Here is a 15,939-nt window from a genome sequence, read left to right as displayed (position 1 = left end):
TGCGCATATCATGGGCTTCACAGGGGCTTCTGTAACAGGACCTTAAATGGGGTCCTTCAACTAATTAAATTTGTCGGCGGAATTGCCTGATTTAAAATCAGGATATGGTGTCACACCGGAGGACATGGTTTCCATTTACTAGACAGTTGTAAAATTATGCCTGAGATATTTATTAACATTTGTATGCTTTTCTTTTTAATTTATAGAAATGTATTGAACCATGCTTGAATAACACCATAAGACAATGCAGTTTTTATATCAACAGGTCTATGTAAGACGAAAAAATTTAACCATTTACTGCATTTAAAATGATGACAATACTGTTTATTTTTATCTTGTGTGAAACAGTGCAAATGCCATGTCCATGTCACATCAATAACCCGTGTCCCTTCAGGACATATGTATGGTGGCAGGCTGGTCTTCACTGTATACCTATGCCAGTTTTTATAACATGGAAACTAACTCCACAGCCAGATTTTGTGCGAAATGACGGCACAAATCAAAATATTTCACTTTAGGCTCTTCAGGGTTAAAAGTTTGAGGTCATCTGCTGGAAATTGGATGAAATCATAGAACTGACCCTGACTAAAATTAAAAAGTTGTTTATTATTTATGCATGTAGAATCAGCAAACAATAAAATTGGACAAAATTGAGATAAAAAAAAAGTTTAATGAGTTTAAGCAACGATTTCTTGGCGAAACAAATACAAAAAAAATAACGATTACTAGTTGCAAAGTTACTTGGTAGATGTCCGAGCACAATAATGACAATCAAGATAACGAATAACTATCAGATAGATGCCGCTAAAAGTGTTAAAAGCCTTCTCTTCAGCTTCCTGAACTATACATGCAAGCACACAAACTATTCATAAACATAAAACTTTCAAAAGAGAGCAAATTAAGAGTATGCATGAGAAAATTAAAACAGAGTAATGATAAAAATTATAACAAAGCAAAATTCTATATAAGAATAAAACTTTTTAGATATTGTTCTTTTGGAAGGAACTCCGTCTTTAAGGGTATAAGTAGTTTACAGTAAAAACTGCTGGGCATGAAAACTGTTTACTGTGACAACATTAGATTGTGGTAACACTTAAGAAAAATGGTCCGTTATTCATAGATAACTATGCAGCAGTAATGCAGGACTAATATAGCACTACATTAACACTTCACCTACTACTATGAACTAATATAGAAACAAGCTGAACCAATCAGTAAGTAACATTGAATTTAGGAGATAGTTCCTATATTAGTTCATAGTAGTAGGTGAAGTGTTACTGTAGTGCTATTTATTAGTCCTGCATTACTTCTTGCATAGTTATCTATTAATAACGGACCATTATTCTAAAGTGTTACCGATTGTATTTCTGTCTCCTCTCATTTGTTAGGACAGATGTATAGGGAACGTTTACTGATGTTTCTGACTTTGTTTTGAATGTCTCTTCCCACACTGTAAAAAATTATTTAGAAAAAAAGTTACCTGGTTGCCTTAAAATTTTGAGTTCATTGAAATTAAAATTTTGAGTTAATACAATGAACATTTTTTGAGATTCGACAACCTTTATTAAAATATTATTAAAAGATTTTTGTAAGCATATTGGGTAATTATGTGTGATTTATTTCTGATGATGCAGTGAAACATGCCAAATTGTGCTATTTTCATGATTTATCAAAATTTTTATGTGGTTCAGATACAAAAATATTTTGAGTTTCTATTTATGAAACTAATTTCCTTCATTGTATCAACTCAAATTTTTAATTTCAATAAACTCAAAATTTTAAGGCAACCAGGTTACTTACTTTTTTAATTTAAACCAACAAAAACCACCACAAAATTTTTACAGTGCACTTGGAGGACGGTGATCTGGCTTCTCTCCAGTGTGGATCTTCTCATGCGTTTTCATGTTTCCTAACAGAGAGAATCTCTTGTCACAGTGTGAACATTTGTAACTCTTCTTTCCATGGTGAGCTAACTCGTGCTGTTTATGTTCGGAACTTGTAAAAAACGACTTCCCACACTCAAAACACACATAAGGCTTTACCAAGCTGTGTCTTTTTTGGTGTATTGTTAAAGAAGCAAGGTACCTAAATCTCATTTCACACGAAACGCACGAATAAAGTTTCTCTTTAGCGTGAACTTTCAGGTGGTTCTTCAGGCCTAATTCCAAACTAAAACTTTTACTGCATTGATCACAGTAAAATCGCGATCTTACAGAATGAGTTTGGAGATGGTATTTTAGAGTGCTTTCATGTGTGAAACTCTTCCCACAATGATCACATGTGTAAGGCTTCTCTCCAGTGTGGATTCTCATGTGTTTCTTAAAGTTACATCTTTGTACAAAACCTTTCCCGCACTGATCGCATGTGTGTGGCTTCTCTCCAGTATGGATTTTTATATGCAGCTTTAGGTATTCTTTGGTATTAAAACTCTTCCCACATTGATCGCATGTGTGCGGCTTTTCTCCAGTGTGGATCATCATGTGCGATTTAAGTTCTCCTTGGCGAGCGAAAGCCTTCCCACAACGGTCACACGTGTGCGGTTTCTCTCCTGTGTGAATCACCATGTGGCTCTTTAAGCATTCTTTTCGTGCAAAACTCACTCCACACTGATCACATGTGTGCGGCCTTTCTCCAGTGTGGCTTATCATGTGTCTCTGAAGGTGGTCTTTTCGTGTGTAACTCTTTCCGCATTGATCACATGCGTGTGGCTTATATCCAGTGTGGATTTTCACATGCTCCTTAAGTTCTTTTTTGAGCATGAATCTCATCTCGCATTGATCACATGCGTGCGGCTTCTCTTTATTGTGGATTCTCATGTGTGACATGAGGGTCGATTTAATTGCAAAACTCTTCCAACACTGATCGCATACGTATGGCTTCTGTTCGTTGTGATTCATCATGTGTGTATTAAATTGGTATTTTTCTGTGAAACTCTTCCCACACTGATCACATGTGTATGGCTTCTCTCCAGTGTGGACTTTTATGTGTTTCTTAAGGTGTGCTATTTGTGTGAAACTCTTCCCACAATGATCACATGTGTACGGCTTCTCTCCGGTGTGGATTCTCAAGTGTATGTTAAGTTGAGATTTTTTAGCAAAACTTTTCCCGCATTGATTACATGTGTGCGGCTTCTCTCCAGTATGGATGTTCATGTGGGACTTTAGGCCTAATTTGCTAGCAAAACCTGTCCCACATTGATCGCATGTGTGCGGCTTTTCTCCAGTATGGATTGTCATGTGTTTTTTTAAGTCTGCTTTGAACACAAAACTCTTCCCACATTCATCACATGTGTGTGGCTTCTCTCCAGTGTGGATTTTCATGTGCGCCTTGAGGTTTTCTTTGAATGAGAAACTCTTCCCACATTGATCACAGGTAAAACTCTTCTCTCCAGTGTGAATCTTTATGCGCTTCCTAATGGCTTCTTTTGGTTTCTGCTTCTCTCCATCATGAACTCTCATGTGAATCTTAAGGTATGTTTTACGTGTGAAACGTTTTTTACAATGAGAGCATTTGAAAGATTTTTTGACTTCCGTTTTTCTGGCTTCTGTTTTTCCTTTCTTGTTCACTTCCATTGGGTCTAAAACAAACATCATACCATCAAAAAAAAATCAAAAAGAAACAAAATAAAACTAAACGCTAAATTTAAGATCTTTGTTTTAAAGGGATAATTCACCCAAAAAGTGAAAATTATGTTGTTTACTCACCTTCATATCGTTCCAAACCTGTGAGATTTTTGTTCATCTTCAGAACACAATTGAAGATCTTTTAAATGAAATCTGAGAGCTTTCTGTCCCTCCATTGACAGTTACACAACTACCACTTTCAATAATGTTCATAAAACGATCATAAATCTAATCCATATGAATCAGGAGGTTCAGTCCAAATTTTCTAAAGCGACTAAATCACTTTATATAATGAACAGATTCAATTCAGGCTTTTATTCACATATAAAAACACTGACCAGCAAATTTAAACTGAAGCTAAACCGAACTTGACACACACGAACAAAGCTCAAATGTGCTACGAAACACACGAGAATGAACCTTTGGTTCTTTGAGCTGTCGTTTACCACAACTGATGTGAGTTTTTGTGAATAAAAGCTTCAATTAAATCTAATCATTAAATAACAGATCATATGACCCTGTGAAGAGTTGACTTCAACTCATTCGAGAACTGAAGAAAACTCTGAATCAACATACACCTATGCTGAATGTTTTATATATTCTAATCATTTGCTAATAACATGTATTCATTACTTCAATTACTTCAAATTCATTATTTCTGCCTTAAATTAATACATTGTTTAAATTCATTCATTTTTGAGGCGTCAATGTAGTAGCTGTGTAACTGATGGAGGGACAGAAAGCTCTCAGATTTCATTCAAAAAGATCTTCATTCGTTTCCCGAAGATGAACAAAAGTCTTATGGGTTTGCAAAGACATGAGGGTGAGTAATTCATTCAAAACAACTACTGTGCAAGATTATGAGCATCTTTGATGACATGAGCATGATTGGCATTTTTTTCTCCCATTCCTTTTTACATTCCTTTAAGTATAATTTTATTAGTATTAGTTTAAGAGTAGTATATTTTTTTTAATGTGAAGGCTCTTCCACCAAAAAACATGATATACGAAAAAATGAGAGAAGTTGCAGGCAGATGGTCAACATCATTAGCAGACACGCCCCCTACCTGCTGATTGGCTACAAGTTTGTTATTGCACTCAGCCCGAGTCCGTTTTGTAGTACGGTTTTGAAATAACACTTACCCCACCTTTAAATAACATGCTTTTATAATGAATTTCTTAGTATTTAATGAATTGACATTTTGGTCACTAGTATGAATTAGAGAAACTGCAATGTGCTATAAGCTCCGCTTCCTAAAAAATGGATCTAATCACCAACTGGTAAAGTCATTTCATTACTGCAGCTGCGTTTAGAAGCGCTGGTTAAAGGGTTAGTTCCCCCCAAAAAGAAAATTGTATCATTAATTACTCACCCTCATGTCATTCCAAACCTGTAAGACCTTCATTCACCCTCAGAACACAAAAGGAAGATATTTTTGACGAAATCGGAGAGCTCTCTGAACCATCCATAGACAGCAACGTCACTGCAACTCTCAAGACGCAGAAAGGTAGTAAAGAGTGAAGACATTGGTAAAATAGTCCATCTGTGCTTCAAACTCAGTGTTATGAAGTGTCAAGGATGCTTTTTGTGCGCAAAAAAATAAATAGCGACTTTATTCAATAATTTCTTCTAGTCTGTGTCAGACCGCTATGCTTGTTTACGGTGTAAAATAAAGTAGTTGTTTTTGCGAACAGAAAGTATTCTTATTGGTTGAACCACTGTAGTCACATGGACTATTTTAACAATTTATTTACTCTTTACTACCTTTCTGGGTCTTGAGAGTTTCAATGAAGTTGCTGCCTATGAACAGTTCAGAGAGCTCTCCAACCTCGTCAAAAATGTATTTGTGTTCTGAAGATGAATGAAGGTCTTACGGTTTGGAACAACATGAGGGTGAGTAATTAATGACACATTTTTGGGTGAACTATCCCCTTTAACATAAAGCTCAGGGAAAAATGAAGAGACCACTTAACATTGAGAAATCCATGTTAAGCGGTCTCTTCATTTTTTCCAGAGCTGTAGAAAGAGTTATTCCGGGCATATATGATGTTGTAGGAGCTTGCATGCATTTCCCCTGCCAGTTACCATCGGCTTGCTGGACAAAAAACATTTTTTTATAAAGTGTTGCTTTATTGGCAAGATAATAGTTGTGTCTGGCTCCATAGGAATGCACTTGTTCGGTTCGTGTTTTGTGTTAAAGAGCCTTTAGAATGTCCAATTACCTTTTCAATTTCAATTAATTTTCTCTGCTAAGCTTTTTCTGTTTTAAATTTTTTATCAAATGTGAAAATCAAGAAAGTTTTAGTAAAAGTACATAATTCAGGTCATTTGTTTTGTCTACAAAGAAGTGATAAGCATTTTATTATCTAGTGAGCCACCTGGAGAGGGCATCATAATGGTCTTCAGCATCATAAATGAGTAATCAAGAACCGACACCAACCTCTTTGTTCTTCAGTATCATGACGTTTCGTTGTGCAGGGTTTGGGATCACTCATGTTCTCACTTTCCTCTCTTTCCAAGTGTGAATTAAGATCACTGTGGGGTAGTTCTGCCAAAAAAGACAATTTCATTTCCCACAAGAAATAATGTAATAACATTTAAAAGAAATAATGTTATATAATTATAAACATAAATATTAAACAATTTAAATGACTTCTTCAGTCTCATGAGATTTATCTAGTTACACGTCTTCTCATTGGGACATGCTGGAGGAGCACACAACACATGTTAAAACATATATTTACTCTTCTAGCTGACCAGGACAGCCTAGATCACTTCAGTCATTCAGGCCTGCCTTCTACATGACCAATTCACAGTCAACGCATTTACTTTTCATCTTTAATCCCTTGAGAATAATGACCAATATCGTCTGAACCTCTAACTGAGAGAAAGTACATCTTATCATCAGCATGTTTTGGGAAAGTTTCCTGATCAGAGCTAGAGCTTGACCAACTCCAACCTTGAAGAAGCTGTGTGTGTGTGTGTGTGTGTGTGTGTGTGTGTGTGTGTGTGTGTGTGTGTGTGTGTGTGTGTGTGTGTGTGTTTTAATGATCTAAGTGCATGGTCTCAATCGCAAAAAGCAGGTGCACTTCCAAGGTGTCCAAATCCACTAGTCTCTTAATGAGTCATTGGTGCATTTTGGGCATAATAAACCAATCAGAGTCTCATCTCCCATTCGCTGTTTACATGGCGGAATTTGTGAGCAGAATGACAGAAAGATTGCCCCTGTGTGTGTGCATGTTGTGCACCCGCTTATAGGTGCACTATTGACTTTAGACCAGTTTTTTGTTGGTCAGTGTTGTTTGCAGCAGTTGTTTTCAGTTGCCTCAAAATAGCAATGCGTCTGAACACACCTTGTTTTCAGATCAGCACGCCCATGGGCGAACAGATGGGTGCGAGTGCATTTGCCTTTAAAACAATGTGGAGCTGGACATGAAAATGATAACTGCGTCTGGCTAAAACTAACACACAAAAAAAAACAGTTGCACATCACATTGGGTGTTTTATTGGGCCCATAGAATCACCATAGAAGAGCACCATACTTTTTCATTTAAAGGTATAGTTCATCATTTACTCATCCTCGAGTTGTTCCAAACCTGTATGAATTACTTTCTTCTGCTGAACAGAAAAGATGATATTTTGAAGAATGTTGGTAACCAAACAGTTGATGGTCCCCATTGACTTCCATAGCAATGATGACAGAATTTTTATTGTCAGGTGAACTATACCTTTAATGCCGATTTGCAGTTTAAGTTTATTGACACCAACAAATAATGTTTTGACAGCTGGTTCATTCCTGTAATCCAGTACAATTTTGCCTTCATAATTTTTGCACAAAAAAAAGGTACACGTTTTTTTCATGTTTTACCAAAATAGTGGCATGTTTAACTATTGGGAATATATATGAGTCAATAACAAAAAGTACGACTTTATTCAGCATTATCTTCTCTTCCATTTTCCTCAAAAAAAAAAAAGATTCAAACGGCCATGAATCAATGAATCGATCAATGATGCGGATCGCCAATGTCACGTGATTTCAGCAGTTTGACACACGATCCAAACTGTTCAAATCACTTGACATTGGCGATCTGAATCATTGATCGATTCATTGATTCATGGCCGTTTGAATCTTTTCTTGAGGAAAACGGAAGAGAAGATAATGCTGAATAAAGTTGTACTTTTTGTTATTTTTGGACCAAAATGTATTTTCGATGCTTCAAGAGATTCTAATTAACTGATGTCATATGGACTACTGTGATGATGTTTTTATTCCCTTTCTGGACATGGACAGTATAGTGGGCATAGACTGCATATCATCATTTATGACATCAATTACATTTTTGGGAGAACTAACCCAAAGCACTGCAAAAAATGTTCTTCTTACTTTTTTGGTCTTGTTTCTATTCTAAATATCTAATAATTCTTAAATTAAGATGCATATACTAGATTAGTAAAATGACAAGTTTTTCTTGTTTTCTTGAAAATAAAATCTAAATGAGGTGCTTCTCAAACAGAAGGCTGTATCCTAGTGAGGGGCTGCGGACGTCCTTCCAACACCAGTCCTTTTGAGCCTTCATCTTGGGCCACTTAGCCTAAATCACACACCCCCTTTGAACCCGAACCATGAACATGCCATTCATTCACTTTCATGAGCCGTTTGGTGTATGTGCACACAAGTAGGCTTAGGCTACTCTTAGTAAACTAGTCATTTTAGGCAAGTATACTTGTAAGTTTTCTTTAAGTGAACAACATCATACTTCCTGAGAAGTTAATAAAAAGTACAGACTGAAAGTATACTTTCTTAGTTTAAAATAACACACTTGAATAAACTTCTTTTTTTTGTAAGGGAAGCAATGAAAGTTACAGAAGCTGAAGAATGTTGGAATGGATTTTTTTTTGTGGCTGAAAATAATGTATCATTAAAATAATAATAATAAATGTGCATGAGACACAAATAAATACAGCGGAACCAAAGCCAAGTAAAAATAATAATAATTATGTTTCAACAACAAAAATGTCAACACTTAAAACGTGTATTCACTATCTGATGTCTGCATTTACATCTGCAAGATGTATTTTGTAGAGTGTTTGCTTATCTGCAATATGTTGAGTTATCCTATTAGATAATATAGAAATTTAGAATCCATATTTAAGATGTTAAAGATCTAGAATGTATGTAAAAGCCTTTTCTAATAAGACGTTTATAAGATGGCTTTAACAGATCTTTAGCAGACATCTTACAAACGTACTTGTGCACACCAAAAATCAAACCTAATTATTTACAAAAACTTTTTTACAGCCTCCAAAAAATTTTTTGGTCTCTCCATACATACACACACACTATCCTGATAGTCAGTCAGAGACAGCAATCAGTGTAAAAAACATTCTTTTGTCCCCATACATATACAGCGTTAATGGCCGACTGTTTAGACAGCAATTATCCTCCAAAAAACAATTTTTGTCTCCATTCATATACATTCCTTTGATGGTGGACCATACAGTCAAAAGACTTTTGCATTTAATAAAACGATACATTATTTTAATTACAATTAAGCTCAATATATTCTGTAATGATATAGCCTATACGGCACATAATGTTTTATAAAAATATTATTGATATTTTTTTTATATTCATAATAATACTTAATAGTTGTCTACAGCTGACTTGTCTAGGAGATGCCCCAGATAGAAAAAGACATCTGGCCCAGTTGTGGCCCACATCTCCCACATTCTTCTGGCCCACACACCATTTGGAATGACGGCGATGAATCAACTTGAGTGTAGCTGGCAATAGCATACATACATATCCTAACCTCATCTGGGCCAACTATGGTACATATGGCTCTATTCTGGCAGTGGCAAAATGGTCACATGGGCCACATCTAGGCCACAAACAGCATAATCATACCAAAAATCAAACTCAATTATTTGCCAATTTTTACATCCTCCAAAAAAGGGTCATACATACACAGATATGTTGATGGTCAGTCAGAGAGCAATTAGTCTCAAAAACCTTCTTTGGTGTCCATACATATAGGCTTTCCTTTGATGGTCAGCCATACAGACAAAAGACTTTTGCATTTTTATAAAATTAACCCCCCCCCCCACACACACACAAACACACACACACACACACTACAAATAAGCTCAATATATTATGTAATGATAGCCTATATAGCACACAGTGTAGGGGCCAGATACGGCCTCATATGACCTTTGCTGCTTCCAAAACTGAGCCATTTGTCTCATAGTTGGCCCAGATGAGGCCCAGAAATGCTATCTGAGGCCAGTTTTATAAATTATAAGTCTTTCATGGATTAGTGCACTATTATTTTACAGAAGACTCCTGAAAGAGCGAAATAAACTGCTGAGAGATTTCACAAATTTTGTCTGAAAAACTTATTAAGTGTGTTGAATAAGAATGATTTATAGCCAACAGCCATAGGCTATCACCCTGTAACCCAAGAGTGGTTTTCCTTTGAAGATAAGCAGGGCTGAACCTGGTCAGTACCTGGATGGGAGACCAACTGGGAAAACCAATTTGCTGCTGGAAGAGGTATTAGCAAGGCCAGCAGGGTGCTGATATTCCCTGTGGTATGTGTGGGCCTTAACGCCCCAGAGTATATTGATGAGGACACTACTTTCAAAGAGCACCGTCTCTTCTGAAGAGACGTTAAATGGGTCCTGACTCTCTCTGTGGTCATTACAAATCCCAGGATGTCCTTTGGAAAAAGAGTAGGAGTGTAACCCTAGCATCCTAACCAAATTTGCCTATTGGCCTATGTCCATCATGACCATCCCCCTCTCCTGATTGGCTTCATCCCTCTGTCTCCTCTCCACCAATTAGCTTGTGTGTGGTGGGCGTTCTGCCCAAGGGGGTAATCTAGCGCTCGGAAAGCGTTCCACCCCTAGGGGCTGCCATTGCTAACCAATCCATCACCTGCTGTTAGCATCCCATTGACTCCCATTCATTTTTGAGTCACTTTGACAGTGAATAACTTTACATCTGAGACGTTTAAAGACTCCATTTGTCCATTGTTTATTTATAAAGAAACACGACAATGCATAAAAGGCTCCGTTACCTTGTATCTTACACTATCGCCCCGTAGAAGCTGTTTTTGTAAAAATAGGCTAACGATTGCGTCATAACCAACGCGACTCTGTCGCACAGTTGAGAAATTACCGTATAGACCTGAGGAGACGCTCGCAGGCAATCTTTTACTGTCTATGAGACAGTCGGGGAGACGTGGAGACATAAAGTCTGATAAAGTCAAGGGGGAAGAATGGGGAGAAGCCCATAGTGAGCCAAAAGCAACGGGAGAAAATATTTAAACAACGTGATTCAGCTTTCCCTTTCCACAACTACTAGAAGACCTACAGCTGTCAGACAGGAGGCTCACGTCACATCTACGTCGTCAAGCTCAGTCTGAGCCTGCGCAGTTCGCTCAGCCATCAGGAAGTGAGTGCTCCTATTCTGACATCACTTAACGCCGTAGAAGGCAATGGGATCGCTCCGTCCATTTCTTTTACTGTCTATGGTTCTGCCGCAATATGGCTGTCGTTGCATCATCCAGGTGGATGCTGCACAATCGTGGTGGTTGAGGAGATTTCCCCTTCTATGTAAAGCGTTTTGAGTTACTTTGAGTACCCATAAAAGCGCTATATAAATTTAACAAATTGTTAACTTAAGCACCAAGGAAGCGTTAGGCCTACCAGACAAAAACTGTACTGGACCATTCCGTGTCAACTCAACCAGATGTCCTTGGCTAAAACATTTTCTTTTTCTGTTAAAATAAATGCATAAATGAAGAAGAAAGCAAAAATGATATGCCAAGAATGTATTTTTTCTGAGCCACTATTCACTATCCACTATTTTGAGGGGGTAAAATGACCATTTTCACCCGAGATTTTGAGCCAAAAAATTACTTTAGAAAGTATCATTAATTTTATTTTTAAACAAAGATTGGTAAGTCTATTATCAAAATCTGATGACTTAGCTATCTTTATTGCATCTTTATCTTTATTTATTCCAGGGGTGACAGTTAAAAAATTGGAAAAAGCTATTTTGGCGCAAATTTGCATGACTGTAATTCAATAAGTATTTTATGTTTTTAAGTATTATAACATTATCTTAATATTTTGTATTTTATATTTCTATGGCGATCTATGTTCAACGTCAGATCTACGCGTCGCATATGGTCGTATCCGGTGTAACATCTGTGTGGTTCCGATCTTACACATACATCTTGTTTGCTGGTTCCGCTCTTCATTTTGTTTTTCCGGGTGCGCTCCATCTTCCAGCGTCCGACCAAGCTGTGGCAGAAACCGCATCTCCCATATCCCCGCCGGGAAGAGCTCCAGTAATAACCAATCTCTTCGATTCTTACATCCCTTGTGCGTATCTATGATTTTGTTGTTTTATCAATTTTTTGCTTTGTAATTTAGACAGGGCAGATGCCTGTATTTTCAGTCGATAAAATCCTGCTTCCAAGGTTTTTCACTAGCTTAGCATAGCTGGATGATTTTGGGTCACGCCCAATTAATAAACTTAACAGTCAATACATTTATGAGGTGCAGCTGCAAATATTATTTCTGACATTTATGCATTATTATGTAATGTCTTGTTACTGTGGTTATGTTATTGTGTTGCTGTCTGTTCATGTAGCGAATGGTCTACATAACTGTCCCTGATTTTTCCCTGTGTAAATTACAGGAATTACAGTTTTCTAATTTCATGACCGTTAATGAAAATGGCTAGTTGGCAATCAAATATATTTTTAGATTCTATTATTGTTGATTGTTACATTGTTAAAATGTGCATGATATTTACTTTCATTTATTTCCTTCTCTTCAGATCTGAGAAGCTGTCAGAATGACTGACTCCAAGTATTTTACCACCAACAAAAAAGGCAAGTAAATTTAAAATCTCCTTAAATATTTTAATTTAGGTTATGGAATGAAGTAAAATTATTTATGTTTTTTTAAAACCACCAAAATAAATTTAAAATGTAAATGTTACTATTTTAAAAACATTAATCAAATATTTTTTAGTTAATTTTGACTAAAATAATTATTCATTTTAGTGATGTCAAATAGATGAATCACATTCAAAATAAAGGTTTGTGTTTAAATATTATGTATGTTTGTACTGTGTATAATTATTATGTATTTATAAATGAACACGTATATATTTATATAATGTATATTATGTATAATTATAAATATTTGATCTATAAATATACATAGTTTTCTTAAATAAGTGTGCGTGTGTGTGTGTGTGTGTGTGTGTGTGTGTGTGTTCAAACATACAGAATAATTATACACAGTACACACACAATATATTATGTGAACACAAACCTTTATTTTAGGTGCGATTAATCTATTTGACAGCACTAATTCATTTTCAACTAGTGTGTAAAATAATTGTGAATTTAAAGTGCCCCTATTTTTGTTTCGGTGGTCTCCAACAGGTTTACATGCATCCAAGGTCTAAATATATATTGCCATCTCGCTTCTTTTCTCACAGTGTCTGAAACGGTTTGACCAAGGAACCGGTCTTTCTAAACCCCTCCTTTTTTAAGAGCTTCCTCTGCTCTGATTGGCCGGATGGACCAGTTAGTTGTGATTGGTCACTTACAACACTTTTTGGAAATAAAATGGCCATTACCATATCTGAATTTCAGCTCCTGAGGTTCCTCAGCACAGTGATATGGCTGCAGTTTTACCATATAAAAACCATATTTGAGCACAAGCCCTTATCCTTTGGAACTAGATGCAAAGTGTATCTGCTTTCGTAGCATGTCAACAACATTAAAACAAACTTTTGCAGGCCTCAGCTACATCTTCAGTGTTTGAGGGTTAAATTTGTCATTGTTTTTTAGTTATGCAATTTTTTTACAAACCTGTGTAGGTTCAAATGGGAAAGAAGGCTGCAATTATTGTAGACTGCATTTTTATGCAGTTTAGAATCGGTTCTTTTGAAAGACATAACACGATTTATTGTGCACTTTGATATTTGAAACGTTGCAGACCTTTTACATTCACAAACAGTTATATAGCACACTGCGTGAATGGTAATATCCAAAAAAGCATAATCGGGAACTTTAATGCTTCTGTTGTGTTCTGTTGAAGTTGTATCAGCATTAGCTTTTGAAAACCTCAGATCAGATGACCACTAATCATGTTACTCTCTTGTTTCAGGTGAAATCTTCGAGCTGAAGGCCGAGCTGAACAATGAGAAGAAGGAGAAGAGGAAAGAGGCAGTGAAGAAAGTCATCGCAGCCATGACAGTGGGCAAGGATGTCAGGTGCACCGGCTCATTTATCACCATTACACAATCAAAGACAATATCTAAATTCCCACAATATATAAAAGACAATTCATTTGAATTAAGCTAATATCTTTTCACTGTTTCTTTAGTTCCTTGTTTCCAGATGTGGTAAACTGCATGCAGACCGATAACCTGGAGCTGAAGAAACTGGTTTACCTGTACCTTATGAACTATGCCAAGAGTCAACCTGACATGGCCATCATGGCCGTTAACAGCTTTGTAAAGGTAAGACTTTCTGTTAATAGTAAAATTTGGAACAATCTGATCAGATGCCAGTAGCTATGTTTATATGGACACTTTTTGCTTCAATCTGAATGATTTCATTCTGACTGATGAATCCGAATGTTTACATAAACCCTAAATAAATTTACTAATTTACCATTACCAGGGGCGTAGCCATCTTTTCAGAAGTGAGGGGGACAGAAATGTCGTAATACCATTTTTTTTGACCGATATAATTTATCGCATTTCTAGCTTTTAATTTGGTAAGATATCAAATACACTGCTGATCAATAACCACTAATATCTATAATATTTTTGCCAATTTTATGATTTGTTTATGTAGCTACTTTAAACACTTGTGCATTAAGTATCCATAGATTTTATGCAATGTAAAAAAAATTATAATAATTATATATATATATAGGCTGCATTTATTTAATAAAAAATGCAGTAAAAAATGTAATACAGTGAAATATTATTCTGATGTAAATCAGAATAACTCTTTAATATATAATAAAGTGCAATTTATTTATGTGATCAAAGCTGAATTTATCATCATTACGCCTTCAGTGTCACTAATCATTCTCATGAGGATTTGATGCTCAGCAAACATTTATGATTATTATCAGTGTTTGAAAGTTTTGCTGCTCATGGTGCTGCTTCATTTTTGTGGAAACAACCATACCATTATAACATTTGTGGTAAAATTAAAAAAGAGATTACTACTTACTTAATTACTACACTAATTTTAATATAAATAATATAAATATTAGAAGAAAAATATTTTAAGTGATCATAAATGGACCATAATTATTGGACAAATAGTATTTTGTACCAAAAGATCTCAAAAGTACCTCAAAATATTCAATAAATAACTAAATTAAAAGAACATTTATTTAATAAAAAAATAGTTAAGGCGTACAGTCACATTTGACCATGATAGTAAGGAAAAACTCAAGGCTAAATACAAGAAAAGCATAATATTAATGTTAACAATGTTGCCATCGATCTTCATAATAAAATGATACTGTAAGTGTGGTTGATGTAGTAATCAATGCACACTATGCTGTACTATTTACCAAAAATTGCTGCAAATACATTTATAGTGAAGCTGTTGTCTGTTCAAATGTAATGATTGACACAGCGCTGGTTTGTTTAGAACTATTGAGAACGCCGTGATCACGTGACCATGTCCTGCTGCGAGATGAAAGCATATCGCAACTCTGTTATTCAACTGCTCTGGTTTTAACCGTTATGCCACACTAAGTGTGCCAAAACGCTTTATGTTGTCTGAATTTCGTATTAAAAAACATATTTTCAAAAACAATATGGATTTTCTTGGGCAGAGTGAAACGGTGAGACAGAGCCTGAACGTGTGTGTCTCACGACATGTGTGAGAGTTGGCAACCCTGAGTTACGGTCGAATGCAACACACCGAGTGTGTGTGTGTGTGTGTGTGTGTACATGTTTTTCTAGCCTGGTGGGGACTTCAACCTGAATGCACACAGACTCATGGGGACTGTCACTGTGGGGACCTAAATTGAGGTCCCCATGGGTACAAAAGCTTATAAATCATACATAATGAGTTATTTTGAAAATGTAAAAATGCAGAAAGTTTCCTGTGATAGGTAGGTTTAGGGGCAGGGGCAGTGTAGGGGGACAGAATATATGGTTTGTACAGTATAAAAACCATTACGTCTATGGTGAGTCCCCAGAAAGATAGCGCACCAGACTGTGTGTGTGTGTGTGTGTGTGTGTGTGTG

General features: G+C 36.1%; 2 protein-coding genes across 2 annotated transcripts in view; one reads left to right on the top strand and one right to left on the bottom strand.

Moving 5' to 3' along the window:
- Positions 1–1,361: 1,361 nt before the first annotated feature.
- Positions 1,362–6,168, bottom strand: drll.3 (draculin-like, tandem duplicate 3). The gene is made up of 2 exons (XM_067439932.1): positions 6,065–6,168; positions 1,362–3,577 (listed from the first exon to the last, which is right to left on the bottom strand). The coding sequence occupies exons 1-2, from the start codon at positions 6,117–6,119 to the stop codon at positions 1,839–1,841; spliced, it is 1,794 nt and encodes a 597-aa protein (XP_067296033.1). The 5' UTR covers positions 6,120–6,168; the 3' UTR covers positions 1,362–1,838.
- Positions 6,169–11,866: 5,698 nt separating this feature from the next.
- The window catches only part of ap2b1 (adaptor related protein complex 2 subunit beta 1), a 66,231-nt gene continuing 62,158 nt past the window's right edge, over positions 11,867–15,939 (top strand). The window contains exons 1-4 of the mRNA XM_067437763.1: positions 11,867–12,018; positions 12,479–12,533; positions 13,825–13,930; positions 14,044–14,179. Of these exons, the coding sequence (XP_067293864.1) occupies positions 12,497–12,533; positions 13,825–13,930; positions 14,044–14,179 (279 nt within the window). The 5' untranslated portion in view covers positions 11,867–12,018; positions 12,479–12,496. The remainder of the gene's footprint in view (positions 12,019–12,478; positions 12,534–13,824; positions 13,931–14,043; positions 14,180–15,939) is intronic.

Source organism: Pseudorasbora parva, chromosome 3, assembly GCF_024679245.1.
Source record: "Pseudorasbora parva isolate DD20220531a chromosome 3, ASM2467924v1, whole genome shotgun sequence".
Classification (NCBI taxonomy): Eukaryota; Metazoa; Chordata; class Actinopteri; order Cypriniformes; family Gobionidae; genus Pseudorasbora; species Pseudorasbora parva.
Note: the sequence above shows the minus strand (reverse complement) of the source record. Positions and strands in the feature narration are given on the sequence as shown.